Source organism: Malaclemys terrapin, chromosome 1, assembly GCF_027887155.1.
Source record: "Malaclemys terrapin pileata isolate rMalTer1 chromosome 1, rMalTer1.hap1, whole genome shotgun sequence".
In the NCBI taxonomy this organism is placed as follows: domain Eukaryota; kingdom Metazoa; phylum Chordata; order Testudines; family Emydidae; genus Malaclemys; species Malaclemys terrapin.
The window spans coordinates 63,060,838-63,076,423 of NC_071505.1; the positions used below are offsets into that span (position 1 = coordinate 63,060,838).

At 40.9% G+C, this 15,586-nt stretch overlaps 1 protein-coding gene across 2 annotated transcripts in view; it reads left to right on the forward strand.

Annotated features, from left to right (window-relative positions):
* Window positions 1-15,586, forward strand: part of HMGA2 (high mobility group AT-hook 2) — a 174,036-nt gene that overhangs the window by 136,099 nt on the left and 22,351 nt on the right. For both annotated transcript variants that reach the window (XM_054025757.1, XM_054025764.1), the window contains exon 4: window positions 9,074-9,106. In XM_054025757.1, coding sequence (XP_053881732.1) covers window positions 9,074-9,106 — 33 coding nt within the window. The remainder of the gene's footprint in view (window positions 1-9,073; window positions 9,107-15,586) is intronic.

The following is a 15,586-nucleotide window of genomic DNA, read 5'->3' on the forward strand; positions in this document are numbered from 1 at the left end:
ATTGCCCTCATTTCATTGTAGGCAACTTTTTTAGAGGGAAATCTTTCCAGCCTATGGCAGAATAGTGGAAGTCCATACATGGGCCTGGCTTGCTGGGAAGAACCAAGTCAAGTGATCACTTACAATGAAGCACTTGACTCCCACTGAAACATTATCAGAAATTCAATTGTTGCCGTTCAGCATGGATGACTCTCAGATATATACGCTAAGGTCAGCCATGATGGTTATTCATATGACGTCCACTGCAGTTTACCCAATGTAATTGTCAGGTGCCGATTCCAAACTGTCAGAACATCCAAAGGCATAAACCCTGTACCAGACATGGCTGTGAAAGAGGCACAGTACAGATGATATTATCCACTTCCCCTGTAAGCCCCAGCCCACCCCGAAAGAGCATGTTTCTCTTCATTCACCTTCTCACACCATCTCATTCAGTGAAATATGAGCCTCTCCTCCTTTTCTTTTTTTAGAAGATGCTGCTGAAAACATGAAACAAAAGGCAGTGGCTGCAGCAGAGCATGCAGATTAAAGGGAGGAGAAACTGTCATTGGCTGCAACTGGGAAAGTGTTACTTGGAAAGACATGCATGACCCCCCACGTATGATGCTGTGTGTCAGATTCCTTGGCTTAGGTTATTGAAAAAATCTGGGAAGAAACTGGATTCCTGTCATGTTGCACCCTGGGACCAGATTCTCAACATCACAAAAATCAACACCACAGTGGGCACTAAGTGCGACCTTAGTTGGAAATGTTATTGGAAAAGGCAAAGAGACTGAACCACCTTCTCTCCCTTAAAAGTAGTCCTTCTAGATTCAGGTTGATGCGGATTGATTGGGCATCATAGGCAAAGGTCCATTAAAGGGGTTTTAAATCTTTTTCTTTCTGAGTCCCCCCCCCCCAACATGCTATAAAAATCCCATGGCCCACTTGTGCCACAACAACTGTTTTTCTGCATATCCAGGAGATTAAAAGTCAGGGCCGGTGTTAGAGGATAGCAAGGAGGGCAATTGCCCAGGGCCCCACACCACACTGGGCCCCACAAAGCTAACTTGCTCGGGCTTCGGCTTCAACCCTGTGTGGCAGGGCTTGGGCTCCATCTTTCTGCCCTTGGCCCTAGTGAGTCTAATGCTGGCCCTGCTCTCTGGTTTATTTTGACGGATCCCCTAAAACCTGCTCGCAGCCTCCCAGGGGGCCCCAGATCTCTGGTTGAGAACCACATATTGTATCTGTTCCGTGGATCAACAGGGCGCTTCAGTTCCCACAGCTGTCAGTTTGTCACCTTTCAAGAGCTCTTAAAAAGTCACATTAAAGTTTTAAACTTTAGGGGCTTGTCTATACACAGACATAGTGCATGGCAGGCTGGGGTATGAATTTACATTGCATCAGCCTGTCATGTACTAAGCAGCCAGTGGAGCCTGCTGCCAACCAATCAAAGTTCCGTAGTGCACTATGATGTACTGCTGTTTCAAACAGCCACATAGCGCCCTGCAGGCTGGTGCACTGTATATTCACACCCCGGCTTGCCACACACTAAGTCTCTGTATAGCATGGGCAGAAGGTAGCATAGGCAGGGGAAGGCTGTGCCTCCCCAAACAGCCTGGTGTTTCCCTGCCCATGCTCCACTGCCAGACCTCCTCCTGCCTGCTTCAGTTCCCCTCCCGCTCTTCTGTGGCTGAGAGGCTGGGGGCAGGCAGGCTGGGGCGGGTGCACACAAGACTTCGGGGCTGGGGCCACGCCACACCACACGTCCATCTAGTGCTGCCTGCCCAGTGCTCTGGGGCTGGGGGTGCTCCAGCCACACCACCCACCACACCGCCTGCCTGATGCACGAGGGCTGGGGGTATGGGAGGGGAGGGTGGCAGCTGCAGGCGGAGGGTGCTCTGGGCTCTGGTGCGGGAGGGAGGCGGAAGGGGAGGGCTGGAGGCTAACCTCCCTCAAGGACGTGTTCACCCGCCACCCATGCTGTATAGATAAGCCCTTAGTTTCAGAAAAGCGAATGGAATGGGGGGAATGCTAAAAAATGAAGAGGTGGGGCAGAAAGAGAGCAAGGAACAGGGGAAATGATGATGCAGGCACTGCATCAGGATGTGCAAAAAGAGAAGACTTTTTGTGTCCTCCTCCAGACAGTGAATCTGAGCAAGACCAAGCACACTTTGGCCCTAAACCACAGCTTCTGATGGTTGTGGCTATTAGTGGGCTCCCATATTTGAATTCAATATAAACACATAGAGAATGACTTAAAAAACTGATTTCAGCTGAGTTACACTGTTGTGAAACCAGTGTAACACAGTGGAGAATCTGACTTAGGGTATGTCTACACTACCCGCTGGTTTGGCGGGCAGCAATTGATCCAGCAGGGGTCGATTTATTGCATCTAGTCTAGACGCAATAAATCAATCCCCGAGCACTCTCCCATCAACCCCTGTACTCCACCACCGTAAGAGGCGCAGGCGGAGTCAACAGGGGAGTGGCAGCAGTTGACTCACTGCAGTGAAGACACCACGGTAAGTCGATCTAAGTATGTCGACTTCAGCTACGTTATTCACATTAATAAAATTATTCACGTGGCTGAAGTTGCGTAATTTAGATCGATTCCCCCTCCCCCCCCCAGTGTAGACCAGGCCTTATATACTTCAATCAGAGATATAAGCCCCTTTTGAATGACTAATTATTTTGTAACCTCTACTGCCCTAGAAGTTTGAGAAGTGTAGTTGATATTATGATTGACATATTTAAAATAATCAACAATGTTTTATATCAAGGCAACAGAGTGTAAAAGATATTCACATTCATTTACTGTGCATTGAGTCTTGATTACCTCCTTGATAAACTCTGTTGGATATTGTTGATCAGTAATTAACAGTTGAGAAGAAATGAGAGCAGAATCTGACCCATTAGCTCTTTTCCAGGGATTTCTCTCATGTTTTTATATTTTCCCCACAACCTAAAACTATTAAAAACATAACAGGCGTCTAGCCTTCTGTTGTGAAGATAGCCTTCATTATGTAAACACAAAGGGTGAAATCCTGGTTACGTTAAAGTTAGTGACTAAACCGCCATTGACACTAATGGGGCTAGAATTTCACCCAAGGAGATCAAATACAAAGGCCATAAAAGTACCTAGATAAAAAGTTACTATTGCCTGTTAAATCCTCATCTCCACTGGCTGAAATTTCCCTTTAATGTGCTTGTCATATTGGATATACATGTAACAGCCTGAAATTTCTGTTATCTGAACAGGTTTTCCTAGAACTAAGTTTTGAATATGCAAACAGAGAAATATCCTATTAAATATCCTATTGAGATAACTGAGTTCCTTGCTACTGTCATTAACAATTAGGGTGAGAGTGGTGTTTACATTGCTATAGGCTAAAGGATATTGGTCTCCAGTGGTGTGGCTTGTGGAAGTTTGTGGGTTTCTATAAAACTAAGTCCAACAGCAGGAAGATCAGTTTAATAAACTAATAAATAGTTTTTCAATGATCCTACTTTGTCTTTGCTATTCAAATCTAAAAGTAGGACCAAGTAGAGTAGAAAATAAAGACTAGAAATAGCACATATTTGCCAAAATTCTCCACAGATTACTATTATCCCAGTTTATGAGATTACACAGAGCCCTCTGGAATCTTTGCACTATAAGGGTCTGATGGTATTACTGTTAGATTCTAATGACCCATGGCTGTGTACATACACAGACACCATGGTTGCCTGTTAACTGCAAACATGGTCTGTAGGCAGTAGGAGTCATGATCTTTTGCTCCCCAAATTTTCAGGCATTTTACTTACTGAGCTAATAGAGAATATGCTGTAGCTCTTGGTGATGGTTGGATATATATACTGTTTTTAGGTCTCTAACCACTGTAGTGCACAGTAGTCTCCAACTGAGAAACCTGCATACCTGGTTCTATTGGATAGAGGGCAAGAATATGCACATATATAAGGCAATATATCACAAGTTCTGCATTGTGGATTCATGTATGCAGTTAAGAAACTAAAAGCAGCCTTTGTCCATAACTAAGGATTCACTCCCAACTCCCAAAACATGGATCGCCAAATATGCATGTTTTGCACAGTTGTCAAGTACGCGGGGGCAAAGTTGGATTAAAACTGGTTGAGGGAAGTTGGGGTTACAACAGGAATAATTGTGCCACCTCTTGAAACTGTTTGGAGGGATATAGTTTTTAGTTTGGATTAATTTCAGTTTAGCCAGTATTATTTGAGTTCTTGAACCTTCTTGGATGTGTAGGTCAGCAGGGATTTGTACATATCATTTTACGCTTCTGTTAAATTAGAGCTACAAATGCTAGGATGACCTATGCAATGAGTTGATTGTCTCAATACAGTACTTAGTTGGCATTAGTGTAACCATCATAACTGCCATTAGTTTTCACCTTTCTTGCTAATCTCACCAACAGAGCTACCGACGTATGATTGTATTGTCAGTGTTGATATTGTACTCGCTTGTGGGTAAAACAGAGAACTTTAGTCTCCAGGGATTGTCCATCTAGCACCTTTCACAGCACTAAGCTCACTTTAATAAGGGAGAGAGACAGATCCAAATGCAATCTTTTAATACTTAAGAACAGTGTGGATTGCAGCACTTTGGGGACAGAAATCAATTAGTGGATTGAATTCATGCATAGTATTTTCATCTGTAATCATTATATAAGTGTTTCAGCATTGTTCATTTTATTTAAAGGAAAAGCTATGCATATTCTTCCAGCCAGCGCCATGAAGTTTCAAAATATAACTTATAATTCAGTTATAAAAGTCTCCCAATTAATACTGAAAACATTGGAAGGATTACTTGCATGGCATTCAGCAAAGTCTGTGAAAGCCCAAGTATGAAACACTAACAAGGGCTAACTTGGCATTCCTACTTGGAAATATAAACAGGATGATATTGAGCAGGAGTATGGAGATGATATTGCTTTTGTATTTGGTACTGATGAAATCACTGCTGGAATAATGTGTCCAGTTTAAAAAAAATGGAGTGGGTTCAAAGAAGAGCTACAAAAATGATTTGTGGTCTGGAGATCATGTCTTACAATGAGAGAGTAAACAAGCTCAAACTAGTCTACAAAGAGAAGGGTTAAGAAGTGATTTGATCAGGGCCTGTAGTTCCCTACACAGGTAGACAATATCTGATATTATAGACTTTTTAGAGGAGGATGTTGTAGTCATTGAGGCAGGATATAATGAGGCCTGAGCAAGAGATTTGACTGTGGGGAGGGAAAGGAAACGATGCATCTCAGATGTTGAGAAGGAAAAGGTGGCAGGATTTGGATATGACCTGGATGTCAGGGCAAGAGAAAAGAAGTCAAAACTAATCCCTAGGCCTGGGTGACAGAGAGAATGGTGGTGATTGTCAGCAGTGATAGAGGAAGTGAAGAAGGTTTGTTAGGAAAGATAAGGAGTTGGGATTTAACTATGTGAAGTTTAAGCTGAGGACAAGACATCTGACAGGTCTGTTCATGTTGTCACCACAGTTGTTTTTTTCCATCCAAAGTGCAGTATCGTATCATGGAAGTATACAGTTAATTTTATTTTGCTTTAGCTAGCACACTAAAACAACACAATTTTAAAGTTGGTGAAGAAAATCCTGCTCTATTCTAGTTTCCATTTTATACTAAAAGAAATTATTGCTATTTAAGTTCTCTTCTCACAGGAATATTTTTAATATCTGCCAGCGTTTTAACACTTTTGCTTTGTATTTGCATGAATTTGGGGATGCAGCATAAGACTGTCTTATAATCATGTTTGTCCAAAAGATATGAATTTTGCTTTCGTGTGTCCAGACTTGTGACTGATATTCCAGACAATATAAAATAGTCTACTTTTAAACTAGGCAAAAATAAGACTTGAAAGTTATATGCTACCCCAAATGTGATCTTTGAAATAAACAAGACTACACATCTTTGAGAACAGTCAGAGATACCACTCTTTACTGTACAGAATCCATAAGTGATACTCTCAGCTGATGGAGTCTTTTATTCAGGGCTCTCCAGTTCTGTGTACAATGTTATTTTGCTTCAAAGGATTTCTTTAAAGTCCTTTGTCTCTGGCATTTTTTTTATAGGCGCGAACTTTTTTTAATATCCAAGATGAATCCTCTTTCACCCCAGCAAGTTGTACATTTAAATGCAACAGCCTTTTGAATTAGAGGTGTCTCATTTCAAGACACTCATTGGAAGATGCAGAGATCTGTTAACACAATGAAGTGAAAGCTCAGTGAGCAGAGGAGGTTAACATCATTAGCTTTTCAAAGAGTTGACAAAGGAGCCAACAGATACGCAGCCACTACAGTCAAAGAAAGCATCACTAGAGCAGGACACATAGGCCCTGATTCTGTGCAGAGTCAGTTTCCCTGAACTCTCTCATTGCCTTCAAGGCAGGGGATACTCCAAGCCTCAGGGGACCAGACTAAATCTTGCTTGACTTTACCAAGCAATATTTGCAGCCCTTATGCAAACAAAGCACTCATTGATTCAAACTGCAGGAGCCCAGCCCATACAAATCATTGTTTTCTAAGTGGCAAAGCTTTAAATGTCATGGGCTTCAAGGGAATATGCTGATTTACGCCAGCTGAGGATCTGACCCCTGCTTTAAAGCTTAATCTAAGTCATACAGTTCTTCCTTATAAAAGCAAAATAAGCAGCATATCCAAGACCACAAATCCACAGTATTTTGAATCACAAGAACTCTAGCTAGCAAGGAGCAAACTGCTCTCAGCAGTAAGATAGCAAAGGTCCCGAGTGAGTAAGAGTCTCATAAAACTTGGTCAGTATCAGAAACAGTTTCCAGGCAGGCAAAGTACAACATTTTCCCTTCACTTTTTATGAATGACTGCAGTATTGTGCTTCAATCAGAGTCCTCTACTAAAGCCATTCATAAAAATAAAAACAAAACAAACACACACAAAACTTTTTAGGTTCAATCTGAAGCCACCGGGTGCCAGAGGCTGGGAAAACATACTGGCAGCTCTAACCCCAACTGGTATTGAAAGTATTCAAGGATCTTTTCGGTGGTCTGAAAAGTATGAAGTGCTGTGTGGAAGGGCAGCTGGTAGAATTACTGACACATACTAGGCAAGGAGCCAGAGCTGGCCTTGTTTCAGACATTGTCTTTCCCCTCATTGAAGTGTCAGGAGCTAATTCATGGAAAATTTGGTGAGTTGGCAGCTCTTTCAGTGGATTTCATTGAGCTATAGTGTGCAACAGTCACATGAATGCAGGGTCCACGGCCAAAAAAAATGGGGATTTCTGAGCTATAGGAATCAAGTCAGCCAGTGAGAATGTCTGTGGATTTTGTGTGGTTTGTGAGTAAACATGTGTACAGGTGTAATCAGCAGGGGGAAGAAAAGTCAGGGAAGTGCTAATGATTGAGATTATTGATGAGCTCAATGAATTCTATTCTTACAAATGATTCTTTTGAACCAAATAATCTCTTTGCACCAACACTCATTTCCCAAGAGGCAGCAAATGTGCGAATCAGCCCAGGGCCTGTAGTCACCTGGGGAAGACATCAACAAAAAAGTGCATTTTTTGATTGCTTCTCCACTGCATGGATATCTAATGGAAAAGAAAGGGTCAACGTTAAGATTTTTTAAAATGGACTTAATAAAGTGTACTTTCTTTTCTAGTATTTCCTTAGAGGTTTATGCATAGATACAAAAATATATCTGTAACAGGACTCCATAGAATTAGAAAGATATTGCAGGTAAACAAAGTATTTTTTGCTAAAATAGAATGCTTTGTGGTGGCAGTCTGAATTGATCCTAGCATCAGTCACTTTTGTTTTACATTTTCATTGATTTTTCCCACCCACTAAAATGCTCTTAAGGCCCAGATACATCAAATTGTTTATTTTGAAAAGTTTAAGCTATTTTCTAACACACTATAATGAAAACTAGCCTTTGGATATCCAAATGACTTATTGGCTTATGCCCAAGTAAGAAGACAAACACAGGTCTTGAGCTGGGAACAGGCAAAGTTGGGAATAGGCAACACATCCAGAAAGCAATGGCCAGGAAGAAAATCATTAGATGCCACTACTGTGCGTTGAATATATCTAAAAAAAAATGTGGGTGCAAGTTTGCCCCATTAAAGTTATTGGGAAAACACCTGTTGACTTCAGTGAGGCCAGGATTTCACCCTCTATGAGTGCTAAGTAGTTTTGTTATTTTGTGCTTTTACCAAGACCTGTGGAGGTCATGCTCTACAGGTCATCAGAGCTACAGAGATAGTATTTCAGATAGGACCTGGGTTCAAGGAGCTTGGTGTATTTATGTTAGCTCACCCGTCCCCCCATCCTCTGCTGGAATTAACTGTGTTGCTGGAATGAGTAAAATCATCAGGGGTCTGCAATGGTGTTGTGCGCCCATTCCCAGGCCAGCCAGAACATAGGACCACAGAAATGCCACTTTTGGAGTATGAATGTGCACCTGTATCCACACAAACACCTCTGAGAGACTGAATGGGGGTCAGCCTGCTTACAGAATGCCCAGTGTCAGATATGAGGGAAATTTCTGGGTAATATAAGCTTCCCAAAAGTTATTTGATATGTACTCACATGCACATATCAAAATCTAACACAGTATCAATAAAATTACTTTTGAAATGAAACTAAAATTGCATCTTTGGGGACAAATTTGGAGGGGATATAGAAAATGCTATAAGGCAGACTCCCTTACGGTAACAGACTCCTCTACATTCAGACTCTATACCTGTTTAAACCCCCGCTTCTGATGTGTAAAGCTGCTCTAATACACACCCTGAGGAGCTGGAGGAAGGTGCATATTAACACAGCCCTCACCTTGCTTTAACTTACTCTTACATATATGTCTGCCTCCACACAGTGTGCATTACATCAACTGAGACACCTTTGCACATTGGGCGAGGGGATGTAAGTATGACTAGGGTGTCTGAGTGAGTGCAGGAGATGTCCACTATTTTTCATATCATCTTCGAATTTGGTCCTTTGTCTATATATTGTTTCAGACATTAGAAAATGAAATATGACCTCAATGTATTTTCTTGTTCATAAAAGGGCTAATCTTTACTTTTCTTTGCAGCCACAACAAGTGGTTCAGAAGAAGCCTGCTCAGGTAAGAAATGTTTATATGAATTAATTCTGTAGATTACCTTAATATCCTTGGTTCTTGAGCACGTAAATTAGCAATGTTTCTTGTAAGTAATGTAATTAGTACTTAATAAATGGAAAAATGCACTGATCATTTAAATCATCAATTAAAACCACACAAGAAAATAAACCCAACTTGGCCACTAAATATTTTTCAGTATAATTATATATAGACCCCATTTCAGCCAAGTGTTTACATATGGGCTTAAGTCCATCCATATTCAGAAAAGTACTTACGCATGTGCTTAGTGCTTTGATGAATATAAATGGACTGCTAAGGGTACAGAACTCTTCTTGATATAGGTCTGTTTTTTTTGAAGGAATAGGACTTTTGCTAGACTATCTTATGGTTTGAATGTATTGCTGTAAAATAACCTGAATTAAGAATAGAAACATGAAGTTCTAGTGGTAAAAAGATATAAGCTCTGCAAAAGCATGTGTAGGAGTCCAGTTTCTAAAAAAAAATCAATAAAACTACAGCTGTGATTAATGAATGGTGTTGATACAATAATATTACACTCCCCTAATGGTGGAGATAACATTCAGGATAATGCAGTAAGAATTCCACACTTAAGCTCAAATTCACCATCCCTCCCAGCTGGCAGAGACTCCAGGCACAGTTTGGCTGTGCAAAGAGGGACAGGATTCTGGGTGGGGCCTTGCATGAGGTGCATGCTTCTTACATGTTGCAGAGCTCCTCTCCACAGATGGGCAGTACTACACAGTGGGCAGGGTAAAGGTAGACTAAGAGAAGGCTTGGACCAGAAGACCCATTGCTTCCTGGATCCTACTATCCTCTCCTCCCCACACAGAAGGCAGCAGAAGGGACCACATCTACATGGCAAAAAAACCCATCTGCACCAACGAGTCTCAGAGCCCGTGTCTATAGACTGAGGCTTGCTGGGCCCAGGCTACAGCACTAAAAATAGTCGAGTGGACGTTCCAGCTCGGGCTCTGAAGCCTTGGAGGGGAGGGGTGATTCAGAACCTGAGCTCCAGCCCAAGCCAGAATATCCACATGGCTATTTTTAGCAGCATAGCACAGGCACAGAGAGCCCAAGTCTGTGGACCTGGGCTCTGAGACTCACTGCTGCAGGGGGTCGGGGTTCAGCTGCTGGGATGCAGTAGCCTCCTTGGTGCAGCTTTGCAGCTGCGCTGCAGCCAAAAGTCGGCAGAGGGATTCCTCTCCATGGTGAGCACTAGAGTTAAGAATTGCCCCTTTGGAACTTCCACTTTTAATCTCTGAACTTTACTTGATTTCTGGTTTTCTATAAATACAGCAGAGAATGTATTTAACATAGAAGTAAATAACTCTTGATTTCTAAAAGGTAATCTAGCACTAGAACTATAGCTAAACTTCTATTTACAAACAGATACACTATAAATATGAATGCAGTTATTTGTATGCCAAGTTAAACTCAAAGAACTTTTTTTAAACCCCTGGCAGCAGTGGTTTTCAACACAAGTATTGACTGGCCTTTACCATAGCAGCTGTAATAGGCATTGCTCTAAAACTACAATGAGCAAAGCCTCTTGCTGTCACTCGGCTCTATTGAATGGTAATGAATGTAGATTATCATCATGGGTACACACATACCAAAATGACTCTAAGGCTGAAACGGAGGAGAGGTAGCAATGGTAAGTTTGTGAGCCTGACACAATTGGCCTTCACTCTGTCCAATTGCCTTTCTTTCTTTTCTTTTACACTACTGAATTTCCCTTTAAAGGAGAGGAGTTCAGACTCAGAATTAACAGCAAGAACATGAGCTCATGCGAGTTTCCTAATCTGAGCTGTCTAAGGAAATAGTGATAAATTATATAAACATGCGGACTACATGGAAGTTCATGAGGATAATGTAAATCTTACATTGCATTCAGAGGAATCTCTTCCTTTTCCATCTGTTTCCTTCAAAATATCCTCACAGATGGCTTTTCCATGTGGCAGTCTGGATTAAGTTAGAAGCGTATCTTTTCTTCATCAACGGGGCTTTGAAAGGTTACGTTCAAGCACTGCTATGTGATAGTGAGCATGTTGCCACAGTTTGGTTGAATAAAAGCAGCATAACCCTTGATCAGACGTATCATTGAATGCTGTGGTTTGAATTTCTGGAGATGTTCATTCTCAAGGATTTTGGATTAGTATTAGTTTACATCCAGTTGTTACCCTTCTTGCCAACTCAGATGGAACGACTGTTGATTGTTTTGCATTTTAAAAGGCACAGAAGCAAAAACAGATAGTTCTTCTTGTAGCCATAACAGTTCTGTAAATGTCACCATCTCCCAGGTTTTAGGCATTCTCCAGGTCTCAGGCATTCTCTAAATCTCCTTTTATGGACAGCTGCTGTCCAGTTTAAGGCCATGACAGTGCTATGTAAACCCTTATGATATCGTCAAACATCCACAGAACCCTGAGGATTCCCAATCTTGCAGGTGGTAAATGCAACAGCAAGTTCCACTGGGAAGAGATATGTCCACCGAATCAATGCAAACATGTAAATCATACGATCTGTATGTATTCATGATGGTCACTAGGTGACTGGTATCAATGGGGAAGCACACACACACACCATGGTGAACTTGCACTGGAAAATCTTAACTGCAAGCCATCAGTAAGTTTAAAGTCTCCGTGAAGGATAGGTATCTAAAAATCTCGAAAGATGAGAAGTCTCAGGTATCCACTTCAAATATGTTTTAGTCACCAGAAAAAAACAAACAAACAGATCTTACTAGTAAGATCTACCATATTCTCATTTAAGTGACTAAGTAAGGACTAAGTAGCCACTTTCCTCATTTTTAAGTGATTTGTAACAGCTGGATCCTCAGCTGATGGCATATGGATTAGCTGCGTTCTTAAGTAATACAAAATAAATTGATATTTTTTAGGGAAACATCATGAAGGTTATCAACGTTTTTGGGGGGAACAGGACATGTTTTATTTTAATCTTTTCTGCAGAATAGAAATAGTCTGAGTCTATAAGCTTTTGAAACTGTTTAATGATCCATATGGAGGGGGAGCCTAAAAATCAGAGATGTTAGAGTCTCTGGATCTCATAACTGAATTCAGAAGAGAGAACATGAGTCCAACTATATTTTACCAACAGTTAAGTAACTTTTTTACCTAATAGTAAATAAATTGCTTAAATTAGAAAAAAAAAAACAAGCAAATGAACACAATAACAGCAATACGAGGAAAAGAGAAAAGCATTATTTTTGAATAGGTACAAAGGCAAATCAAGTACATTTTTTGTGTGTCTTACTTGCTAATTAAGGTCCTGATTCATGAAAGAATCCCTGTCATTATTAAAGTTAAGCATATGCTTAAGTGTTTTCCTGAATTGGGGTCTAAACTTTGCTCCAGCGACTTGAACCTTTGAAGTGCTGCCTACCCTTTGCAAGGAATGGCATGCCTTCAGTGTCATTGACTCAGTTATTCAGTATCACATAAGTTTAATCCTCTAGGGACTGAAGTCCATTGGACTTCATTCATCTTCCCATTGACTTCAAGGGGTTTTGAATCAGTCCCTTAGCGCATAAGGCTAAATCTAGTTATTCTATGTTTATTGAGGCTGAGAATTGGAAGTTTACAATTCATAAGAGGCAGGAAGCTTTATTGTCCAATAGCACATATAGTTTTTACCTGAAAGTTATTGTATAGGGATGACAAGCACCATTGCAAAAGAATCTTCAAAACATTTGGTTATCTTACTTTTTGTTTGTTTGTTTATTTATTTTAAGCAAATATTGGCTGTGTTTACAGAGACTTCAAGGGCAGTGGTAAGAACGGTTGTTGGAGCTGGTCAAAATTTTTGCACAAAAAGTTCATAGCAATTTGGCCTTTTTTTAAAAAAATGGAATCTTTTGCCAAAAATTGTTGATATTTTTGAAATGTTTCTTTTTTTGTGAAAGTTTTGTGACATTTGAATCAATTTTTTAAATTTAAATTATGTTTGAAATCATCATTAAACATTTTTGCTTACCCAAAATGCAGCTTTCTGTGAACAAAAATATTCTATAGCAGTTTTGGACATGATTTTGATAAAAAAATTGATCTTAAATTTTACAGAAACTTTCATGGAAAATGGGTCAAGTTTGAAACTGTTTTTCTGTGTTTTGACTAGCTCAAATGTTTATATTTAAAATAACTCTAAACATTGTTTAGCATAAAACAAATAAAAATTAGAGCTGGGGTCAGCAACCTTCGGCACGCAGCCCATCAGGATACTCCGCTGGGGGCCACGAGACATTTTGTTTACATTGACTGTTCGCAGGCACGGTCCCTGCAGCTCCCGTTCCTGGCCACTGGGAGCTGCAAGGGGCCCTGCCTGTGGACGGTCAACGTAAACAAAATGTCTTGCGGCCCACCAGTTGATTACCCTGATTGGCTGCGTGCCGAAGGTTGCCAAACCCTGAATTAGAGTAACAACAAGCTGATGAGTTGCAGGTTAAAAAATTAGGAGGTGGCACTGCTCTCCAGTGTGAAAGGAGAGAGACAAGTTTGATTTCTATTCCCAACCTCTCACTTTCCCGCCTGACAGTGCAGCACAGGCTGAGTGCTTAAGCCTGGTCTACACCACAAAGTTTTGAAAATAAATAATCACACTCCTTTGTCAACATAGCTATGCCAATAAAGCCACTGATGTAGACATAACTATGCCGACAGAAGAATGCTTCTGTTAGTATAGCTAATTAGAGAGACAAAGTGGGTGAGGTAATATCTTTTATAGAACCAACTTCTGTTGATGAGAGTTGGTCCAGTAAAAGATCTCACCTCACCCGCCTTGTCTCTCTAATATCCTGGGACCAAAATGTCTACAACGACACTGCATACGACGTAGCTAATATCATTCCAGTAGACGATAGTGTAGCTATGATGGCAGAAGAGCTTCTTTTGTTGGCTTATACTGCGTCTACACTAGAGGACTCTTTAGCATAGCTATACTGCCATAGCTATACTAGCATGGCTCTGTAATGTAGACAAGCCCTTAGACTCACTCCAAAGCAACTCCTATCACTTCTGATGATGAAGGTGTAGCTTTGTTGGGTGTGGTTTCTACAGGAAGTTGTCTCTAGTCTTCTTTGGGCAGTAGGATGTTACCATGACAAGGTGCCTCAAGGTTGTTATGATGAGCAAGAACCCCCCCCACCCCCACCCCACACACACAAGGATAGATTTTGAGAGCTCTGACAGCACGCCAAAAGATGTCTGTTCAGAAAGAAAAAATAAAAACAAACAAGTAATGAAGAGCAGTTTAGTGACTGATTTTGTAAACAGATGAAGCAATAAACTAAACTGTATTAAAGAACTAGGGGTTAGAAGAGGAAGTCAGATGGTTTTTGGAAGGGAGTTTCTTGTTGTTTATATGACATCACTTCGGAGCAGAATCTAAAGAATGTTACTGAGCCCTACGCTCTTTGTAGATCCCCAAACTGGTCTAAGATTTGGATTTCCTCAGTTCTAAATATTTTATGTAATTTTTGTTTATTTTGTAACTATATTGAGTGACATTTCTGAGACTGCTGCTTCCCAGAAACTCCTCATTAAATGAGTTAAACAGGCCAACTGGGATTTTACGTGGCCAAGAAGAAGGAAGGGGAGGGAGAAAAATTACCTTTAAAAAAGAATATGCTGAGGTTAATCACCTTGAAAAAAGTCCCAAATCACAAGGCCAATCTGAAGAGCTCAGTTCATGTGTTTGTAAGGTGATCTGAAGATAAAAGTAACTGGGCAAGCTCTAAGCATTGTTATTACTCTATTATTTTGCATTTAAATAATGCCTTTTATCACAAAGCGCTTACCAATTGTGTAGATGCATCAGGTTGGAAATGCAGACACCTGTTAGGCAGAGGGTGACAACCAATGAGCCAGCACAAGTAGCTCTCTACAATGAAATTCACCTTTATAAGAACTAGCATTGCTCATGGCTGATTTGAACATTTTCCCTTATGAAACCTATTGAAAACACCTATGATAAAGCTATTGAAGGGTTTACTTAGCATTTCCACCATTTCATCAAGAATATAGAGTATGCCCAGCATGTCTTTATAAAGTGAATTACAAATACATGCACACATCATGATCCATACCCTCAAAGCATTTCCCTAATCCTGCCCCAAGTGCGTAGCCCAAGAAATCAGACTCTGCTCTGGAGGGGAGTTTCTGTGGAAGGAAGGGAAATATCTTCCTTAGGCTCTTGAACAACCTCAGGGCTAGAGTATCCATTGCACTGCTGGCTGCCCTCTGTGAGGGCAAACGAAGGAGCACCTTGTGGTTCTATAGGAATTAGGTATCCAGGCGCTTTTGAATATCCTACAAAGCACCTGTCTTCATCTTTAGATGGCTGAATACCTTTAAAAATCTGATCTTTAGTCTCTCTGGCCCACATCCTCCAAGGTACTTAGGTGCTTGACTTCTACAGAAATCAGTGAGTTAGGCACCTAAATACCTT